The 22,765-nt window shown below is 54.5% G+C and overlaps 1 protein-coding gene across 1 annotated transcript in view; it reads left to right on the forward strand.

The window, feature by feature from the left end:
* Positions 1-22,765, forward strand: part of CUNH6orf132 (chromosome unknown C6orf132 homolog) — a 31,495-nt gene that overhangs the window by 1,754 nt on the left and 6,976 nt on the right. The window contains exons 2-3 of the mRNA XM_053668347.1: positions 8,939-9,045; positions 21,685-21,760. Of these exons, the coding sequence (XP_053524322.1) occupies positions 8,939-9,045; positions 21,685-21,760 (183 nt within the window). The remainder of the gene's footprint in view (positions 1-8,938; positions 9,046-21,684; positions 21,761-22,765) is intronic.

Consider the following 22,765-nt stretch of genomic DNA (forward strand, 5'->3'; position numbering starts at 1 on the left):
CCGCAATCCGGCTTTAGAACATTTCCCTCACCCCAACATTTCTCTCAGGAGGCAGAGCCAGTATTTGAACACAGGCAGGCGGGCTTCAGGGGCCACACTCCTAGCCAGCTTCCTGAACTGGCTTTTTGGAAGGTAGTTCAAGGGTGAATTTGACTTGAGAGGGCATCTACCTGAGAACTGCCTCGGCTCACCTCACCTCCTTCCACCACACTCACACTTCTCGTCATTTGTGAGTGCACTGAGCTGGCTGCTGTTGGGGTTCATTCCCCCCGGTGATGGGAATGGGGGCTCGGTGGCGACACCTTCAGCCAGCTGCTGCTGCCTTCACCAGCCCGGGCAGAACTGGAACCTGGGGCAGCTCCTGGGCTGGGCTGGCCCCCGGCTGACTCAGCCCAGCTGCACCCCATGCACGGAAGCCTGGGGAACACTGTGCAACCGACAGGATGGCTCTCCAGTGTTTCTGGGTGTCTCCCCAGGTGCCGGTGGGCGTGGCAGAGGTCCTGCTCCCTGCTGAGCAGGACAAGTACTTGCAGTTGGTGATGGGAGGGACCAGTGTTGGGGATTCCGGAATGGAATGGAGATGCCAGGCCTGCCTTGGGGTCCTGTCTCTGTCAATAATGGGGCCGGCCACTCTCCGGGCCTCAGTTTTTTCTTCTGCGAAGTGGGGGTGGTGTCCAGTGTGCCTATAGATGTCCGTGTGAGGTTTGTATGTGGCAGTGCTTTGAAGAGCATTACAGAGAAATGCCCTAGAGCAAAGACTGGCAGATCATGGACCTGGTTCAAATCTAACCCATGGCCTGTTTTTGTAAATAAAGTTGTATTAGAACACAGCCAGCCTTGCCCATTGTTTCCATATTGTTTATGGCCAGTTTCCTGCCACAGTGGCAGAATTAAGTAGCAGAATTAAGCAGACGCTACTGAACCACAAAGCTGAAAGTATTTACCGGCTGGCCCTTTATTACTGTCAGTTCCTCCCCAACCCCAAGCACTGCCTGCCCTTGCCCATCTCGGTTCCTCTTCCTCACACTGCTGTAGACCAGAGGGCACTGAGGTGTGAAGAGCCATCCTGAGGTCTCATCCATTCCCCGGGTCTGTGCCATTCTCTTCCATGCTGGTGGTATCCAGCCCTTGGAGAGCAGGTGGCGGGATAGAGAGAGGAAATCAGTGTGTGTGTGTGTGTGTGTGTGTGTGTGAAGCAAGGAGTAGCCGCTCACCCTGTGGCTGCAGCCATGTGAAACTGTTTGCACAGGGGCAGGCTGGGTGCACAGGGAAAATGCAAACAGTCGTGTGAAGGTGGTGACAGATCGATTTTTCTTTAAAGAATTTCCGTAACATTTATTCCAGAAAAGCACTTCACTTAAAGGCTTCACTTAATGCAATCGCAACCCTAATTAAGCCTCCTGCCTCGCCCGCCCAAGGAAGGGCCTTAGGCTGCACAATAGTTTTTTGTTTTTTTTTTAATGTATGACTGCTCTCTCATACATTAAAATCCTGAGATGAGGGTTGAGCTGGAGCAGCCTGAGACGGGCGCTCTGGACCAGTCCCTTGTCTTCTGGGTTAATCGAGCCGTGCCGCTGCCACCCCAGCCCAGCCAAGGGACACCAGGCTTGCTGGGGAACTCTCTTTTTCCCCCTCCAAATGTAAATCACCTTTGTCACAACCACCTAAAACACTTATTTAAAATGCGTATTTCTGGAGTCCCATCACAGGCATCTGAAGTCAGAACATTGGGCTGGGGCCCAGGGTCTGGGTTTCCACCACCTTCTAGGTGATTCTTCTGTACAAGAGGGTTTGAGAATCCCGGAGTTTCTTCCCCAGCTTTGAGCCACATCCTTAATCTGCCAGGCTGGCAGGTGGGCCATTTTCTTTCCCCCTAACTTCCTGCAGGTTCCAAACAAATGTGCAGGAACTGTGACCAGCTCCTAAGTAGGAGAGCCCCAGTGCTCCCCAGGGTGGCTGCCAGTTCTGTTATCCCTGCACCTGTGTCTCAGGCCAGGCTGAAGGGCGGGGAGCCTTGAACCCTAGGAGCTGAGCATTTATCGGATTTGCCAAAAAGTCCACATGATTTTTTCCATAAAATGAAAGACACATTTTTCATTTTCACCAATAACTTTATTGATTTGGATATTTAAAGTATGTTGGCCATCTCCCACTATTGGCTTCTAGTGGTAGAGGCCAGGGGTGCTGCTAAACGTCTTCCAGTGCATAAGGCAGCCGCACAGCAAAGAATTATTTGGCCAGAATGTCAGTAGTACCAGGAAACTTGGCAAACCAGTTTTGACATGTTCAATCAGTCACAGCACTTTTTCCATACACTGCACAAATCTTTTTAGAAAAAAGATTTTATTAATTTTTAGATAGAGGGGATGAGAGGGAGAAAGAGAAGAAGAGAAACATCAGTGTGTGGTTGCCTCTTGCGCATCCCTTACTGGGGACCTGGCCCGCAAACCCAGGTATGTGCCCTGACTGGGAATCGAACCAGTGGCTTTCTGGTTTGCAGGCCAGCGCTCAATCCACTGAGCCACACCAGCCAGGGTGTTTTTACTTTTCTTGAAGTAATAAAGCATAATATGCCAAAATTGTTATATATTTTCTTCCATATTCAATATTAAAAAGGCTGCCCCCAAATTCACCAGTTTTGATAAGTTTTTTTTAATACATGCTGATATGACAGCTGTCACAATACAACCTAACAAAATTGTTTCGAATGAAGTTAAAGACAACTAAGCACTCCTAGAGCCATCATATGGAAAAAAACTAAATGAACTTTTTGGCCAACCCACTATTTCCCGCCAGGGCGGGACTGGCGCCCGCCTTCAGAGAGCTAACCTGTGCAGTGCAGGGCGTGAAGGAGTCTGTTGTTTACTCCCGTCCCCTGGAGGTGTGCTGTGGTTTGCTGGTAGTGAGAACACGCATACACACCCTGTCTGCCACCCCATTATATAAGCTCCTCTTGTCTCCACAGTTCCATTCAGAAAGACAGACCCTTCCTTGACCACTGCAGACAGGCTACAGGGTGCCCCTTCTCTCCCAGCCAATAAAGTAATAACAGTAATAACATTATCAGTTATTTCTTGAACGTGGCACTATGCTAAAAACTGTGCATGTTTTCTCGATTGAGGACACAGGCTCAGAAGGCTCATACAGGTAAGAGGACTCAGTCACTTGGGCTCAGGGCAGTTCAGAGGTCAGTGCGCCCTGGGGCCTTGGCAGGCTCGGATTCTGACGCGCAGCTGGAGGTGGAGGGAGACCGCACTTTCCACCGGCTCCCAGGTGAAGACCGTGGGCAGGGCCACAGATCCTGCTTTGAGTAGCAAGTCCGTCCCAGCTGGGAAGCAAAGGGCCTCTCTGCTGTGTGTTCCCTGCTCCAGTTCTTGCCCCCAAGACTCCTTCCTCCCTGCTCCCTCTTCTCTGCTCTGTGGCTCCCTGCCCCACCCCAGCCCAGCCTTCAGTGTCCCTTCTGCCCTTGGACAAAGAACTCTCTCTAGTGCCAGGGCAAGGCCTGCTGGAGCTTGCTGGGACAGACTGGCCTTTTCAGGTTCCTGTCATGTGGACCTGTTAATTAGCAATAAAGGGCCTTATTAATGCCATCGTGGGTCACACTTATATTCCCCCCCTCCAACTGCTTCCCTGCGAAGCTGGGGGTCCCCTAGTGGCCAAGGACTACATGCTCCACCCCAGTGGGCTAGAGGTGGGGGTCTGTTTTGGGGTTCTGGGTTACTCTGGGTCCAAGCAACAAACTCCTCCAGCTAAAGCCCCACCCCTCCCAAGCCCCTGGAATCCAATCAGACTGGTGTTGGGCGCTCCTGGGGTCCTTTGGGGGCTCCCAGCAATTTGGGATTGTACGTCATCACCCCTGCCTTCATCTTGTCATGCTATCTTCTTTTCCTCCCCTGATTTTGGGCTGCTTCCTGCAAAATAGGAGTAAGTATCCCCATAGCCTGGGAAAGTGCTCAAAGCCAGCAGGTGTCACATGGAGGAGCCGGGTTCCGACTCCTGGGTTCGTGTTTCCTTGGGGCCTCACCCACTGCGCAGTCTCACTGCGGAAGCGCTGGAGACCAAGGGAAGGGCTGTGGGGTCCCCACGTTATTTCCCCGCCGCGATGGCTAATACCAGAGGGAACCAGATTCCAGCGTTAGATACCTGGGCTCGAATCCTGGCCCCTTTTACTCACCACCCATGGGACCTTGGGCAGGGGACTTGACCTCTCTGAGCCTCAGAGAGGCTTCCCATCTGCAAAGTGGGGATAATAAATGGACCTCCCCAACAGGTTTGTGAAGGATACTTGGAATAGTGCCTAGCTCATACTACAAGCTTAATAAATGTTAGACATTTGCATTTTTATTATCAATATTTTCCTAGTTTGGACCTGTTCAGGATTTGGGGAAAGAGCTAAATAACCATCCCAGACCCCAGCCTCCATGGAGACCTTGGGGCAGCTTTGGGGTGGGGGAGCCGGTGCACTTTCCCAGGCTTTCAACCCTGAACTCTGTGAGCAAAGAAAAGCCCAAGACCTGGTGTGGGCTCCTCCTCTGGGGGAGAAGAGAGAAAAGGGGGCTTGTGCCCAGCTCTCAGCTTCCCCAAAGCTGGCCATTCCCCCTGCCACTTAACACACATTTACGCACCTGTGCACACACACACAGACACAGCCCCAGACGGAGAGAACCAGGTCGGCCCGGCTGGGGAGAGGCAGTGAGCCACGTGGCACGGGTGAGGCCCTGCTATCTGTGCCCGGAGCCCAGCACTCCCGGTCTGGACCCTGTGGGGGCCTCGGCCAGCCCCACCCACTCTGGGCCTCCAGTCCTCATCTACACGGAGGGTGGCCCCAGGTGCCCACTCTGAGTCCCCCCCGAGAAGGGAATAAAGGGCCACCTGCCTCCCAGGTACAGGGTTTCACCCGCACTTTGCCAGTGACATGGCCTAATTCAGGCTCAGCCCGAACCCTAGATGACAATAAGCAGTCTTCCCCATTAATGAGCACACATTATCTACCAGGCGCTACGCCAACCTGTTGCACACTTGATCTCACTCAGTCTCACACCAAGCCACCCAGTAGGGCCATTGCTCACATTGACAAAGAGGGGGACACTGCCTCAGAGAGGACTAGGGACACTCTCAAGGCCCCACGGTTTGTAAGTGATGGAGCAGGGACTGGAAGTGAATGAAATTCAGGTGAGCTCCCTACCCCTGCGACCTACACCGGGGCCTCGACCCCTCGTCCGGCCTCCCCTCCAGCTGGGGGGCTGCGGCCTTCCCCAAGTCCAGGCACCCACAGTCACCACGTAAAAACCCAAGCCAATGGCAGAGTCAGATTCTCCTCAAGGAGGCCTGGCAGGCAGGGAGCTGCCGCCCGCCCCAGGCCGAGATCTGAGGTGAGGTCTTCCTGCTGAAACAGGCGTGGCCCCGGAATTAGTTTTGAACCAGGTGTTTGGATACGAGGTGGTATTTATGTGAACTCAAGTCTCGGAGGGAGTGGAAATAAAAGCAAAGCTGCCTTTGTTTCCTGCCGATCTATGAGGGAGAAACGTAGCACATGTAAGGAACCCTGTGCACAAATCCATCAGAAAGAGGATTTCATTGGGGGGAGAAACTGGGACTCTTTTAATGATCCGGTCTGAGTGAAGGGAGGCGGACCTGGATTTTCTCCTACTTTACCACTGTGTCATTTTTAGATGAATTCGTCAGATAGAAGCTTGAGTTTCTATCTCGACAGGGCTGTGGCCCACCGGGGGCTCAGGCCCTGCTCCCGGGGTCTGCCAAGGCTCCCCGCCTGCTGGACGTGCGCCAGGGGCCTCTCCCAGGTGCCTGCCCCCTTTCTCTGGAAGCATCCGGGTCCACAGTGGCTCTCTTTCCCGCCCTCGGAGCCCCACCAGATGTTCCTCAGCAGCCTCTCTGCTCCGTGCAGCAAGCTCCGAACCCCAACTGCCCCAAGGACTCTACGGGTGGGAAGGCGCAAGTGAAAAGCAGACCCCGGGGCATTTCCCAGTTTCAGGGTACACAAGATTCGAGGGCAGGGCCCCTCTTCTCTGACTGAGCAGCCTCATTGGGTCCCCAGAGAGCAAGTTGTCCGGCCTCCTCCCTGTCCCCCCTTCCCCTCCTCATGATCCCTCCCTTCCTCGGAGGTGGCCCTTCGCCTCCTCAGCTGAGGAGGGGGCTGCCCTTCAGCGAGGCCCCTTCGCATGATCTGACGCTGTGATCCCACTGCAGTTTGCTTGCTTCCATAGGAAAATCTCCAGGGTTGGACTCGACTGCCTTTGTTTACTTTTGGACCTTGACTTGGAGGCTCAGAAAACCCCAGTCCCGACCTTGAACCCTGGAGGACCAGCAGACATTTATTATCTTAGGGTTCTGTAGGTCAGAAGTCTGACACTGGTCGCACTGAGCTAAAATCGAAGTGTCTGCAAGACTGTTCCTTCCTGGGGTTGTGGGAGTGAATCCGTTTTCTCGTCTTGTCCAGTGCCCGCCTGTGTTCCCGGCCCGTGGTCTCCTGCCTCCACAAAGGCAGAGAGTGCCCACCGGGTCTTTCTCCCACCACACCACTCTGACCTCGCTGCGGTTGTGCCCTTTCCCTCCCTGACCCCCAGCCACACCTTAGAACAGGGAAATGAAACTGGGCTTTCAAGAAATGCCCGGGTGCGGAGGGAGCCACCCGGGCCTCCCACCCCTCCCCCACCCGCAGGCCCGCCCCTTCGGTGATGTGTTCTTAGACAGGGTTTCCCTGCTGAAAACAGCCACAAACCGACTGAACAGCGCTGGTAGTCAAGGTTGAGTCTTGGAGTCTGAGGGGGTCTAGAGGGCCCGCCTGTGTGTGGGTCAGACCTGGCTGCGCCTGATCCCCGCATGCGCCCGGGCGAGCTGCTTCACCTCCCACTCCTCCCAGCCTCCCTGCCCCTGCCCCTGGAGGCCCCACCCTCCCCTCCGGGTCCCACTTTGGGAAAAGTGTGTGCAGTGGACCGGAGACCCCAGCTTTCCCACTTGCTCCCAGGCTTCAGGCAGGGTCTCCGACCTCTCCGTGCCCGAATTTCCTCGCCTGTAAAACAGGGATGACGACCGTGCAAATTGTGTGGGGCTGGTTTGAGAGTTAAAGGGACTAATCATGTATAAGATGCCAGGCCTGTTAAAACTGTTCCGTAAGTTTTGCCTATTATTGTATTATTTCTACTATTACAGTGATTACCTTGCTGAGTTGCTTGTTTCTAAAGTTCCTGGAGACACCCTCACAGGAGCCGTTAATGCCCTGGCCACTCAGCTGCAGCCCCCTGCGGAGATTCCAGACTGGCTCTGCTTGGGAGAGTGGGCCGCCCCCCGCCCCGCCCCGCCCCCGCTGAGGGCCGGCAGCCTTATCAGATCTAAGGCCTGCACAGCACTATCTAGAGAATGTCCCAGAGATCCTGGCGCAGACGCCCAGACTCCTGGGAGCCAGAGAGAATCCGGTGGGCTTTAACAGTAGCTGCTGGGTGTCTCCAGTTATCTCTACTTTCGTTGTTTCTAGTTGGGCCAAGTCTGCCCTCTCCTCCGCCCTTCCCCACGCCCCACCCCGCCCCACCCCGCCCCACCCCTCCGGGTCTCCAGCCTCAGGTGTGGAACCCGGCAGCCCGGCCCGGGGAATCCTGTCGCTGGGGAGTCCCCAGACGTGTGGAGCTACACGGAACTGCCGTTTTGGCCCCGTTGAAGGATGGGGAGCCTTAACCGCACCGCTGACCCTCTGCCTGGTAGGGCAGCAGACACACGGGGCTCTGAGGAGTGCCCCTGTCCCATTGGAAGCCCAGGCCGTCTGTCACGCAGAGAGCCACGGCCCGACGGGCAGGAACTGGGGATGAATGTGTTCTGATCTCAGGGCTTCCCTGGTGAGCCCAGTCTCTTTTGAGTAAAATGTTTGACTTTCATGCACTTTTCTCCTGAAGTCATGTGCAAGAGGAAAAGTAATTTCCTTTCCTTTAATGTGTCAGTTGGTGAGATTCTGATTCACTGGGATTTTGACCTTTCTTCTGTTACTCCTCTGGCTACAAAGGAGAAGCTGCTAAGTGTACGCAAGCCCTGCTGGCTTGCGAGCGACATAGGAAGAGGCCCACTGTGATCCCTGCCTCTTGGAGGCGACATGTGAACCAGAGATAAGATGTGAAACTCTTGTCAATGTGTTAAAGGTCATAGAAGATTGATTGAGAAAGTGTGGCTGGCTCCCCACACCCTCCCGACTGCAGGAGAAGCAGCTCAGAGCACAGGCCCAGTCACTGGAAGAAGAGGAAGGGGACCACACTTGTTGAGCACCTACTGTGTGCTGGCCCCACGTACTCCTCACAACTGTCCTACAAGGTTGGCACTATTGCCACTCCCGTCGCACACATGGGAAAACTGAGGCCAGAGAGGTTAAGTGGCTGAGCTTGGACTTGTACTGGGTCACGTGGACCCTACCGTCCTGTTCTTTCTGCTCTGCCCATAGGACGCAGCCATGCACACAACCACTGATGGGTTGGGGGCTGGAAGAGTCCAGAAGGTGCTGGGCCACTGGGAGCAGCAGGTGGCCTCTCCGACTCTGCTTGTTCCAGATTAGAAGTTCAAATACTTGAGAGAAAAGCCAGCTTGTTCTCCCCCTCTCTTTGAGATAAGCTGTAGCTGGGGCCTCCGCCAAGCTCCCAGAGCCCCAAAAGGAAGGCTGACTTGTGTGAGTGAGGGCTGAAGACCTGTAGGGGTGCGTCAGGAGAGGTGGTTGCCTGGAGCTGAGAGCCCCAGGGACGGACGGTGCAGAAAACCCCAGGAAACCGCACTTTGGAGTCTGTCCGATCCTGCCCCTTGAGCACACACCCTGTCCGCAGGATCTGACTCAGACAGCCGACCGCACGCCTGGCTTTCCTCACTGGGAACTGCAGGGCGGGTTAAACTCAGTAGCCAACATGCCTTTGATCTCCGCTCACTGTCTCCCCTCACTTGTCTCCTCTAGATGGGATTTATTATGGAGACAATCGGTTTGACACGGTCAGCGAGTCAGGAACAGCTACACTGAAAGCTCGGCCAAGAGTTCGGCCCCTACTGACCTTCCTTCCACTGGTGAGTATGGTTCTGCTCTGGGGTCCAAGGGTCTGCTCCGGATGGGCTACCTCGGCTGCCATGGAGTAGGGAGCACCCCTGCCTTGGGCAAGTGGACATCAGCCACACCCTCTGTTCACTTCCATCCTTCTTGATGCCAACCCAGGGTGGCTGCTTGGAGGAGGCGTGGCTGAGACTCACAGCAGAAAGGCTGGGATTAGGGGGGTCAGCTCCACCTGTCAAAACCCAGGGAGAGGTTATGGGGAACTTGTGCACAAAGGCAGTATAGTGGTGGGTGCCTCCATCTAAGTAGGACTTACATTCACAGACAGTCATTGAGGGCTGTCTGCTCCGTGCCTGCCTGTGTCCGCATTAGATGCTGGGATGCAGAGATGCCTGAGCCAGCGTTGCTGCTCTCCGGGCAGGTCTCGAGTAAATCGACAGACCGTTGGAACACAGGCCAGAGCAGGGGCAGTCGATCCAGCAGCGGGGGTCTAGGAGGACTTTCTGGAAGAGGTGACACTTGAGCTGTCTGGAAGGACAAAGAGCAGTGGTCCTTGCGAGCAGGACATTTGGGACAGATTTGTTTACGGGTCTGAAACTGCAAAAACTCAAAAACTCCCTTTTGGAGCTTGTGGCTGGGCTTTCGCTCTTTGACGAGGGAGACTGCTCTGTGACCAGCTCTGTCCTTTATGGTGTGACGCCTGGGTGTTCCGGGACCGCCTCGGCCAGCACCGACCAGTAGAAATACCGTGTGTGTCTCATAAGTAACTTCACATCTTTTACCTTAAAAGAAATAGGTAAAATTAATTTTAATAACATATTTTACTTAACCCAAAATATTCAAAAGATTATCATTTCAATATTTAATCAATGTGGAAAATACTAAGGAGATGTTTTACATTCTTTTCTCATACAATGCCTTTTTAAAAATTGTTGTTCTGTTACAGTTGTCCCAATTTCCCCCTTTGCTCTCCCCTGACCCACCCCCACCCCGCCGTCATTCCCCATCCTGTTATCCGTGTCTGTGTCATTTATGCTTGTTCTTTACCTGGACCCTTCCCCTTCTCTCCTCTCTTATCCCCCCCCCCTCTGGTCTCTGTCAGTTTGTTCCTCGTTTCCAAGCCTTTGGTTCTTTTTTGCTTCTTTGTTTTGTTGATTAGGTTCCACTTAAAGGTGAGATCATATGGTACTTGTCTTTCACTGCCTGGCTTATTTCACTCAGCATAATACTCTCCAGCTCCGTCCATGCAGTTGTGAAGGGTAGGAGCTCTTTTCTCTCTGCTGCATAGAATTCCATTGTGTAAATGTACCAGTTTTTTGATCCACTTATTTACTGATGGGCACTTAGGCTGTTTCCAGCACTTGGCCATTGTAGATTGTGCTGCTATGAACATTGGGGTGCATAGGTTCTTCTGAATTGGTGTTTCAGGATTCCTGGGGTTCATACATCTTTAACATCTGGCGTACCACACTTAGAGCACACACACCCGGTTTCTTACTAGCGACTTTCTGTGCGCTCAGTAGCCACTTGCAGCCAGTGCAGGCCCAGCGCCCTGGCGGTCAGCCCCATCAGCTCTAGGCTTACTCCTGCCTGTCGGACGGGTCCTTGTTGTGACAGTCTTGTTACTGATGTCGGTGAGGGTTTGTACCACTTAAAGGGATGAGCCACCAAATCCCCGCCTGTGTTCTCAGGAGCCTGTTAGACGCAGGTGCCCCACGCCCCGGCTGGGACCCGGCAGGGCCCCGGCAGGTCCTGCCAGCACTGCCCAGCACAGCCGCCTCCCTCTCTCTGTCACTGATTTCTTCTTGTTGGTCCAGCCTCTCCAACCAGACCCTGGGGTTCTAGATGGGGTAGAATAAGTCTCACATTTTCCTTGCTATAGCCACACAGACCTCTGCAAATACAACTTTAAACAATGTATTTTCGGCTTATAAAAACAATTTGCAGACATTATAGACAAATACAGAAAGTACACTGCCAACGAAGAGTATAAAGCAAACGGGTTACCCCTGCCTTTGTTTCCAGCAGAAAACTGTTACAAGGGTCACAAATGCAAAGTAAATAATTTTGAGATTTTTCTGTTGCTGAAGGTAATTACACTGCCTCCCCTCACACACACCCGGCATACGTACTCAGAATCACAGGGGTGTGGGCCCGGGGCTGACACACTCATACCTGCTCTGGTTGTTAAAATATTGAATTAAATGGCTGTTGCCCCCTAACCGGTTCCTGCTGTCCTGGGTTCTCCCCAGACCTGCAGCAACTAAAGGATTAATGCCGCACAGCCGAGCTGACTCTGATTGGCTGGTATCCTGTGTGCCCCGCCTACCCACTTCGGTTCCCTTTGGTGACTGGTGGAGTCCCGGACGTCTTTCCTCAGCTCTGGTTTGCACACTCTGGTTAGATCTGGTTTGGGCCAGTGAGTGCCTGGCTCAGGGGCAGTGCAGACCCCCGTCCTGTGGCCACTGCAGAGGGCTTGGCTGGCAGGTCAGGCTGGAGTTCCTGAGAGGGGTCCTTCCAGGCAAGCCTCAGAGCCAGTCCCAGGACATGGAGACCTCCCCAGCACACTCACGCCCTTCCCGGGTGAGGGTGAGAAGGCACCCACGGACAACTGCCAACTCAGAGGGGCTCGAAGGGTCCACACCAGCTTCGTTTTACAGAGGCAGGAACTGGACCCCAAAGGGGAAGTTCACTCCATGGCTTCTGTGCCAGCTGATGGAGGAAGGGCAGGTGGAGCGGCCTGGCCGACAGGCACTCTTCCCATTTTACAGATGGAGGCAGTGAAGCAGAGAATGTGGCAGTAGCTGGTTTAAGGTCACACAGTTTTTAAGTGGCAGAGCTGGGGTTTGAACCCCTGCAGCCAGGCTCCAGGGTCCGAGCTCCATTCAAGCCGTCCTACGCTCCCTCCCACCCACCATCTAGAAGCTCTCATCTTCCCTCCCAGCACCAGCCTGCAGAACTGCGTGCGTCTCCTTGTCTGCCTGTCTGAACTCCCGTCCAGCGGCTGCGGCCTGCTGGGCCGAGGGTCTCTTGCCTCTTTAGGGCCATCGGCTCCTCTGTGACCACGACGAGGCTCTGGGCCACATGTGTGCAATTTTGCTCATAATTTTAGCAGAGGCCTCTCAGGCCCCCGGAAGCCCATCTATGAGGCACCTTTTGATCAGGAACCTTTGGCCCGATGGCTCATATCCCTGGGACATCTCTGTCCTCCTGATTTAGGTCACAAGATACAGAGCAGCCCCAGAATCTTTCGTCACCTGTTCCTGGTTGAGGGGAATCTGACTCCTCCCCCTTGGGCACTGGGCCACGTCCTCTGCTTTCTTCCAGCTGGGGCAGGAGGCGGGGAGAGTGAGAAGCAAGAAGACTGAGCTCCTAAGGGTGTGGTTCACACAGACACATCCTCCCGCCCCATCCCCAGCCCCTCCGAGTCAGAGTGGGTGGGAGGGACACCGTCCTAAACCAGCTGGGCCTCACACTACCCTGTTCTCCCTTCCCACGAGGGGAGGGCACCCCCTGGGCCCGGCTGCGCTGGGGCAGGGGAGGCAGCAGCCCTGAGAAGCCAGGCACAGGCTCGGCGAGGCCTGTGCTGTTTCAGAGCTCTGTCCGGACCTAGGTCGTCTTCCGAATGCAGCCTCACTGCCAGAGTCCCACACAGGCCTGCGAAGGGCTGGGTGGGGGGTGAGGGCCACAGCGGGGGCTTCTGCCCCTCCCTGGAGCCTTCTCACCCTGTCTGAGGTGGTGAGTTCAGAGGACTAAGAAATACTTTCTCAGGCCCTCAGAAGCCATAGGCCAGTCATGAGGAGGACCTTGGGGTCCCTCGGTGACTGGGTCTGGACCCGATTGATCCCCAAGTGATTGACACCAGTCCCTGCTCTCATCTAAGGGAGGGTCTCCCCTGCTGTGACTTTCCATGTTAAAGTAACTGCCCAGGCCAGGGTCAGAAGGCCCCCTGAAGCCAGGCCCTTCAACACAAGGGCCACTCCCAGAGCTCTGCTTCCACCTCTGTCCAGGGCAGCGTTCCAGCCGCCAGGACCACCCTGCTTCCTGCTCAGAGAGCTATGAGAAACTGGGTCACATTTGCCAGGCTTCAGAGCTGGGGAGGACCTCAGCGCTCACGCGGACAACAAAACCAGGGCCCAGGGAGAGAGGGTCCTGCCCCATCACACCCCTCAGCCGAGGCGGCAGAGGGCCCTGATCTCGGGTCTCCTCTCAGCCTGGTCCTATCCACACCAGGCGGACCCGGGATGAGTGGGGGCGGATCCTTGCTTCCCAGTGACCTCTGCCTCCCAGGGGCAGCCAGGCCCAGTCCTCCAGCCAGAGCCTGTGCGTAGCTTTTTGGAGCTGAGCTGGTAAACAGCTGGTCATGGGGGGGTTATACTTCTCTCCGGGGTTCCCTCTTGCCTCTCCTGGTCTGAATGAAACTGTCCCCAAGGTGATACATGTGAGGAATTAAAAATTAAGTGCCAATGTGGCAAGTATGGGCAAACTGGCCAGACAAGTCCCCAGGGTGCCCTGGGCAGCGAGAGCTGGCTGCGTCACCCCACCCTCTGAGTCAGGCAGGCCTGGCTGGGCCCAGGACAGGCCCCCACCTGCTCTGGACCCCTGCCTGGAGTCAGCTGGGTTTCCTCTTTCGACTCCACCCCTGCCGCAGGAGCTCCTCTCTGAACCGAGGCCCAGGCTCCCTCTGGGGCTGGGGTCGGAGCTCCCTGGGATGAGCTGGGCAGGGCAGTTGTCATTACTGGCTTTTGACAGACTAGTGTGGCCGACGTCAGCTGGGAGGGTGGTGGGCGAGGGAGCTCTGTGCAGTCACATGGGGAATGTGTCGTGGACACGGACTCCGTGTTCACGGCCGAGACCTGCAGGGAGTGTACAGATGGCGCTCCCACCCCACCACAGCCCACCCCTGGTCTCCCCACCTGGCTCCTTTCCTCACAGTGCGGGCCTCAGCCTGAACCTCCCAAGCTCCATCCACACCCTTATCCTTACCCACACCAGCCACCCCTTGCGCTCAGAAATGTGCCCCTCAGGTGGGCACCCTGAGGAGGACTGATGGGGGAGAAGCCTGAGTGGGCTCAGGGCCACCTAAGCAGGGAGTTCTGGGGACTCGGTGCCTGAAGAAGGGGGTGATTAGGTTCCCTAGGCACAGCCCCATCACCCCATGGACCCCTTGCCCTGCGGGGGACCAGAGCAGGCCCCCCCCCCCGTGGCACAGAGTCCAGGCAGGGCCCTGTAGCCTGGGTCTAAGAGCACTTCTGGGCTGGCAGGCAGGTGCAGAAGAAGACGGTCTCGTTGGCGGAACTCTCTGGCCCTCGGGAGTGGGAATGAGCTGTGGCAGAGGGTGGAGGCTGGGGCAGGGGAGCAATGGAATTCTTTCATAAAATGCTCACTGGCTGCCCATCCCAGAGAGACTGCTGTATGGGGAACACAGACCCCCCCACACCTGCTCACTGTCCCTCAAAGCCGGGAAAATACCTGGCTGGGCTTCACCCAGCTGGGGGTGTTGGTTCCTGGGGCACTTCCTTGTGGCTTTCACCCTGGTGTCCCACCTCCCTGCGCCCCCAGCCTACGGTGGTGCTCCCAGCCATGCCTGGCTCTAACTCCCGCTCAGGGTCATCTCCCTCACCCCCTGCAGCTGTGCACCCCACCCTGAGGTGCCCCAACCAGGCTCTAGGAGGGATCTGGTGAGGAGGTTTGCATTCATGATGTGTAGCTAAGACTCAGAGCTGGCCCGGGCCCAAGGTCAACCATGCGTTGCCCATTAGCCCAGCCCTAGTGACCCACCTTGGGGTTTGGCTGGATCTCGAGGAATCCCAGGCATGAGGATATGTGTCCCGGGCATGAGGAGGCCACGGGGACCGGGCTGGGGCCATCGCAGGGTGAACTCTGATCCCTGAGCCTTGGTGGAACGGCAGGGAGTTCCACCTCTAAAACTTTAAGGGGGCGACTAACCTCAGCATCTAACAGTGTTTTCCTTCCTCCTTCTCTTCAGCTCTGAGATATTTATAGCCAGAGGGGCAGCAGGGGGTTCCCTGGGACCCGCCCACAGCATGGGAAGCACCCATCTGTTCATTCCAACGACGGACACACCCCGCGGGCTGTGCCCAGAGCAGGGGCCCGAGGACTCCGACCCCTGCTGATTCCATGAGGCCCGGGGTGAGGGGTCCAGGGGAGGCACTTTCTTGAGCACTCCCTCTGTTGCATCGCTTTAGGTGCGTGGCAGCTTACAAGGAAAGTAAGATTACCCCCATTCTACAGATGAAAAAAACGAGTCTCAGGAGGTGGGGGGCCACACGTGTGGATTACTGGCTGTGTGTCAGACACTGCCTGTGACTGCTCTGTGACAATGCAGTCACACTGAGATGGCCCGCCTGGCCTGTCTGGACTCCTCAGTTCATGTTCTTTCCACCTGATCACAAGAATTATTTTTAAATTATTATCTTATCGGGTATTTGTTATTATGAAGGGAACGGAAGTTCGTTGTTCAGATCCTAGCAATAGAGATAAGTATAAGAAAGAAAATAAATATTCTTGGAATGGCACCTTTGTCCCCAACGTCCCTGCAACCAGGCACTGCTGATAATGTCAATATACTAGGCTGGGATGGCTTTTAAAGGGCTGTCGACTGAGCTGGGGAGCTGGCTTGTGTCCCTCTATGAGGTGAGTGGGGTGATCTTAGCTTCCGGGCGTTGTCCAGGTGCAGGGAAGAGGAAGGGCTGAGGCTCAGTTTCGTGTGGAGCGCCCCGCCCGCAGGGCCGGGGCTGGACTCTGCCCCTGGCATTGAGCAAGGGCTGCTCAGAGGCAGCAGGGCAGGGAGTGGCCGTGGCCATGGCTGGCTGCCCACTGGCCCGTGGAGGGAAGCACCAGCTGACAGGCCCCACAGAGCCACTCAGGTGCTCATTTGCATGCTCTCAGCTTGTTTCCTTGCTCACAGGTTGGTGCACCTCTCTGTCTTGATGTGGGGCTGCCCCCTGTCCCCTGAGGATGTTTGAAATGCAAGTCGACCCCTGCAGACAGCACTGGGTCTCTCATGTTCCCAGGGCAAGCGTGCTGAGGGTGGGGCGCAGCCAGCTGCCCGGCTGGCGGCGGCGGTCAGAGTCCCACATCAGAGCCAGCGTTGGCCTCAGCCCAGCCCTGCCCGAGCGGCCTCCCCGTGTGGCTCCTGGAAGAGCAGCTCCAGGAACTCTGCCTCCCAGCTGTCCTCCTTCCCCCACTCCCTCTCTGGAGGCAGGGAACTATCCGGAAACAATGGCAGATTCTGTCCCAACACCCTGTTGTCAAGGGGTGGCCCCGCGTGGCCAGGTCGCCACCTACGTGGCATAGGCAAGCTAAGTCACAGACAGCACCCCTGATGGGCCTAGACTCACAGAATGCTGTGCTTGAAGAGACCCTTGGGGAGCCAACGGCCGAGGCGAGGCGGCCCAGAGGGAGAAGCGACTTTGCTCTGAGTCAGCAGGTGGTGGGGCCGGCACCGGAACCCAGGCCGCCTGCCTCTCCACTCTGTCCTTCCTCTCCCTCCCTCACTCATCCGGGGACTCATTCACTCAACAAACAATTGTTAAACTGCCAGTCTGTGCCAGGCATGTACAAAGGATCAGCTGTCGCCCTCAGGTAGGCTGAGCTGGGGCAGCAAAGACTGGAGCTGTCCACCATGGGCTTGATTTCTGCTGGAGGAAAAGTGTGCGGCCAGCGCCATAGTGGCACAGAGCTGGCTCTGAGGTGCCAGGACTGGCCCTGCCTCTTACTAGCTGTGTGACCTTGGGCACTGTACTCGGCCTCTCTGTGCCTCAGTTTCCTCATCTATAAAATAAAGTGACTGTCAGTGGCTGCGAGGACAAACTGGTTGCTACACAGGAAGTGCTCAGAAAGGTGCCCAGCACACAGGAGGCACCTAATCAGTGTCGGCGCACAGGGTGAGCAATAGGCAGGGCAGAGAAATTAAGTCAGGCTGTCCCAGCCCGGCCCACCTGTGGGGTCAGTGACAGAGGACTCCGTGTTGCCAAGGAGGCTCCGTGACGAGCTGGGTGTGCGGTGGTGAGCAGGTGCCCGAAGGACAGTGCATTTCGGCACCACCTCCGAGCCCCCTTCTTTGCCTCGATTTTCTGAGGCTGAGAGAGGCAGGCCAGGACGTTCGGCATTGCGGAGATGGACGCTGTCTCCGCCTGTGCGACTGCGCACTGAGCTGCGTCCCCACTCAGCAGCCCGCTCGGTGCCAGCTGCCTGTGTCCCGTGGTAAGTGAGGGGTACTCACCTTCCGGGCCTGTTTTTCGAGAACTAATTTTAAAATGACTTTGTGTTTGCCTTCTCTGAACACCCAGGGTGAACGTAGTAGGGACAGCTAAATGAGCCGCTGGAGCTCGCGTGGGCACAAGAGGGACGGAGCAGGGTCACTGGGGTTTGGAGGTGAGAGGCTGTGTTCAGGTCAGTCCTGGGAGCTCCCAAACAAGTGAGGCAGGACTTGGGGACCTGGCCCAAGGGTGGCACTCGGCGGAGTGCCGCGGCACCTCAAGCACTGTGGTGAGGTAGTGGGTGTGTCCTGGGGCCCGTGGTGCGTGGGGACTTAAAGTGTCCCAAGCTCTGCTTGCTCAGGAGACAGACTTCCATCCTGACGTCTGGGGTGTGTGATGAATGTCCAGGTTCGTTAGGATCAAGGCGTGTGCGAGTGGTATTACTTCCCCGGTCCACTCGACCCGCCCATCTCCCTCCTCCACCTATAATTATACATAAGTGCTCAGGGTGACCCAGAAGTACTTCCAGGGTTCCAGGCAGCTTAGCTTTGCTCATTCGATGTTTTCACGTTTGTGGGGGAGAGGATGGATGACATAATCCTTCAACTAGCACTGGCCTCCTGGGTTAGGGATATTATCTCATTTGGTTCTCATAATGAGCCTGCAAAGTAGGAAGTATCGTCTCCATTGTGTAAGGGAAGAAATTGCTCTCAGTGATTGGTGGAAAAGATGAACTGGGAGACCTAGGTTTGCACCCTGACCCCGGGTCGGGGTTTGGGATAAGGCAGGTAAAGCGCTCGGTGTAGGGCTGGCACACAGGAGGTGCAGACGTGAGAGGTAAACACCGCGGTCCCTGCCCTGGCTCGCCGCTGTTCCTCAGGTGTCACGCTGTGGGCAAACTTCAAAGCATGACTTTTGATGGGAAGTCTACTTTCCAGTTGTGTTCAAAAGAGTAATCAGAGGTCTCAGCCTGGCTTTGGAAGTCTGGCCTTTGTCTCCTCCAAGTCAGAGTGCACGTACTTCATGAGTGTTAGGAGACACCAGAGGGGCGTGTGCACGTTGGCGGGCCGCTCCCTAGCCCTGCCCCTGAGTCGGCATCACCGGTTTGAGACACGTTGGGAGCAGCTTTGTGTTGGTCGTGTGCGTCAAGTCGAGGCAGAAAAAGAGACTTGATGGTGACTTAAGGCCGTTCTAGCTACAGAATTCTGTAAGGATAAGAAGACATTTGTTACCTTCAAATGACCAAAGAGAACTTTCAGATTACCCTCAGTCACCCAGGACCTTGCAGATACTCCTAAGCCATCTACCTTGAATCCCCCTTCTTGTACATTAAACCACGAAGCCCAGAGGGTTAGCGCCATCAGCCTGTGAGTGAGCAGCCCAGTGCGACTGGAGTGTGTGTTCAGAGCACAGTGCAAGCGGTGTCACTGTTAGAATGGCAGGGGGCAAAGGACAGGGGGCAGGGGTCACGGCCTGACCAACAGCAGCACTGGGGTGAACCGGAACTATGCGAGTGGGTTGGATGGGTGGTGGGGGGGGGTCGGCAAGCATGCAGCATGGGGGTAACAGGTGAGTGGGAAGCAAAGGTGTCCAGGAAGTGTGAGGCGGGTGGTTGAGGGCCTTGAGTGCTGCCGTAAAATGCGCTATGGTCTTCACAGGACAAGTGAGAGGACTTTGTTGACATATGGAAATGTGTGTTTGGAGAAAAGAAGTGGGATGCAAATTAACGTGCACCAACTGACAGTGTGTAAACACAGTACACCTGTTAAGCTTAGAGGCCAGAAGCGCAATGCGGTGATGGAAATGCTCTGGTCTGCTGTGTACCTACTGACCTTTCTGTAACTCGCTGATAAAAACTAAGGGTGAGCAGGAGACCAGGCCTGGGGGTTGGCTTTTAAATTGAGGTATAATTCATACACCGCTTCGTTCTCATTATTTGTGGGTTTTATATCTGGAAATTCACCTACTCACTAAAATTTATTTGCTGCCCCCAAATCAATATTCAAGATGCTTTGGCCATGAGCAGAGGCAGAGGGGTAAAACTTCATTCCCCCAATCACACATTCCCAGCCAAGGTGCAGTAAGAGGACAGTTTGCTTCTCATTTCAGCCGTCACACTGTAAACAAGTGGTCTTTTCTGTTTGGTGCCATATTTTCATGTTTCTGTGCTTTTTGTCGGCGATTTCACGGTTTCCAGTGGGCCCTACGCATAGCACTGAAGTGCTGTCTAAGGTTCCTAAGAGCAGGAAGGCCGTGGTGAGTCTCGGAGAGAAAACACACTTCATTCAGGCCTGAGTTATAGTGTTGCTGGCCATGAGTTCTGGGTCAGCAAGTCAAGAATACATATTAGACTTCCACCAAGATGGAGGGCATAGGTGGAAGCACTGTGCCTTCTCACACAACCAAGTTTAAAAACAACAAAGTTTTAGCAACAAAAATACAGCCAAAGCATAGAAAATTGAACTATAGGGAAGTCTGACAACAACAAACCATTCAGCCAGACTGGTAAGAGGGGCAGAGCTAGCAGCAGAGCACGGTCGGGCAAGAAAGATCCACCAGACTGACCCAGGCGCGTAATCCAGGCTCAAAGGCAGCCGTGGGCGGATCCCAGGTGTGGGGTAGCAATGAGCGGACCCACTGAGGGCGCAAGGCAGCAGGCTGACCACGGTCACACATTCACGTGCAGATGAACTAGGTGAAGGAGCGAGCAGTGAGACAGATCTCGCAGGCCCCAGTGGTGGGAAGCAGCAGAGGGGACCACTGTTGTCCCTCTCTGACCCCGCCCCCACATACAGCGTCACAACCCAGTGACCTGGATAGCCCCGCCCTGGTGAACACCTAGGGCTCCCCTTCTCATATGTAACAGGCACGAACAGATCAAAACATGGCTCAAGAAGAACTCAGAGCTCCTGAGCCAATAAATCTAAGTGAACAAGAAATTGCCAACCTATCAGATGCACAGTTCAAAACACTGGTGATCAGGATGCTCACAGAACTGGTTGATTTTAGTCACAAATTAGAGGAACAAATGAAGGCTAAAATAATTGAAATGAAGGGAAATGCACAGGAAAGCAATAGTGATGGGAAGGAAACTGGGACTCAAATCAAGGGAGCAGACCAGAAGGAAGAAAAAAATGACCAAACAGAAAACAATGAAGAAACAAGAATTCAAAAAAATGAGGACAGGCTAAGGAACCTCCAGGACATCTTTAAACACTCCAACAGCCAAATTATAGGGGTACCAAAAGGGGAAGAGAAAGAGCAAGTAGAACTCTTATTTGAACAAATAATAAAAGAGAACTTCCTCAGTCTGGCAAAGGCAATAGACTGTCAGGAAATCCAGGAAGCACAGAGAGTCCCAAAGAAGATGGACCCAAGAAGGAACACACCAAGGTACATCATCATTACATTTGCCAAGATTAAAATGAAGGAGAGAATCCTAGAAGCAGCAAGAGATAAGGGGACAGTCACCTACAAAGGAGTTCCCATCAGACTGTCAGCGGATTCCTCAAAAGAGACCTTGCAGGCAAGAAGGAGCTGGAAAGAAGTATTCCAAGTCATGAAATCCAAAGACCTACAACCAAGATTGCTCTATCCAGCAAAACTTTCATTTAGAATGGAAGGACAGATAAAGTGCTTCTCAGATAAGATCAAGTTCAAGGAGTTCATCATCACCAAGCCCTTATTATATGAAATGTTAAAGGGACTTACCTAAGAAAAAGAAGATAAAAAAAAGATGAACAGTGAAAGAACAGCAAACTCACAGTTATTAACAACCACACCTAAAACAAAAGCAAACTAAGAGGACAGCTAGACCAGGAGCAGAACCATAGAAATGAAGATCACATGGAGGGGTAGCAATAGGGGAGTGGGAGGAGGAGAAAAAGGGAGAAAGTACAGAAAATAAGTAGCATAGATGGTAGGCAGAAAATAAATAGGGGGGAGGGCAAGAATAGTAGGGGAAATATGGAATCTAAAGAACTTGAGACACATGGTCATAAACTAAAGGGGGGGAATGGTGGGGAAGGAGTGTGCAGGGTGGAGGGGAATGAAGGGGGGAAATAGAACAACTGTAATGGCATAATTAATAAAATATATATTTAAAAAAAGAATACATGTTAAATGAGGTGTCTTTAAACAGAGCCACACATTAAACAAAGTTATGTATTGATCCTTCAGTGAAAATTCTGTGACTAAGGTTTGCAGGAACTTAACCTTTATTTCCCTTGAGGCGATAGAGATCCAACTGCTGTGAGTGACAAGACTCGACTGTAACATTCGGCTTTTTAAACGAGCCCTTGGATCCTCCAGCGTGTTCACGAGGTTGTGCACTCACTGCCCTCGCAGCAGTAAAGTGGCCTCACGCAGCAGCGACTTTGGAATTGCCTGTCCCACCTTTCCTTGTCCCCTGACCTCTCCGCTCTCCTGCAGAATGCCCAGGAGAACCATGCGCTGGCTGTGCCCACCCCCTCTGTCCCAGAAGACTTTGCAGACAAAGAAGTGACAGGTAAGAAGACCCCAGGCTTGAGGCTTGCCCATCTTTCTTCATCTGCAGGCCAAGTATCTGGCCCACCTCCCCAGCTGGTGATAAAACTGGAGTCCCCAGGCTTCTTGGCTTCGGTGGGTGGGATTTGAGGAGAGCCAGGGTAGGGTAAGGCCTCCTTCGGGGGGGGGGGGAATGGTGGGGGGCCAAGGCCAGGGCAGGAACAAGGGCAGCATGAAGTGGGAGAAAGAACCCTGGAGTCGGAAATTGCCGGCTTTGAACCCCAGGTCCACACACATTAGCTTTGCTCCCTGGGGCAGATCACTTAACCCCTGGCACCGCTGTATCTTCATGCGAGCAGTGGGACAGGCGACTCCAGTTATGGGGAGCAATGAAGTGCTGGATGGGACATAAGTCACTTCTTGTCGCACCTCTTGCTCAAAATCTGCCAGTGACTTTCCATGACACTCAAAAGAAAGGTGCTTGCCAGGACTGCCAGCATCGGGCCTCGCCTGGCCTCCTGGGCCGCTTTCTTTCCCCACTCACACTCCTCAGCCAGCCTGCCCCCTGCTGTGTCCTGAACACACAGGCATGTCTGCACCCCAGGACCTTTGCACAGTACCTCCCTCTGTAGTCTGCTCTGCCTCGGACATACGGACAGCTCTCACCCCCACTCCTTCCCTCTTTGCCCTAAGGTCACCTTCTCAGTGAGGTCCTCTCTGATCAGCCTGTTCAGACTGCACCTCCCTCCTGGGTTTTCTCCTCACGTTACCCATCCTCTAATGACGTGGTAATAATTTACTAATGGGTTGTGTTCCTGGTCTGTCTCTTTGTCCCACTACAACATACTGTCCGGAGGGCTAGCACTTGGACTAATTTTCATTCTGGTTTTTCTTTGTTTGTTTGTTTGTTTTTTGTGATGTATCCTAGCTCCTAACACTTGGGATGTTAGGATGTCGGTGAAGGTTCACTTTGCCCTGGCCACTCCCTTCTGTTCTTTGTCCTGAAGTCAGATAGTTGGAGGGGCCC

Source organism: Artibeus jamaicensis, unplaced genomic scaffold (assembly GCF_021234435.1).
Source record: "Artibeus jamaicensis isolate MK-2021 breed Jamaican fruit bat unplaced genomic scaffold, CSHL_Jam_final contig_484, whole genome shotgun sequence".
Taxonomy (NCBI): Eukaryota; Metazoa; Chordata; class Mammalia; order Chiroptera; family Phyllostomidae; genus Artibeus; species Artibeus jamaicensis.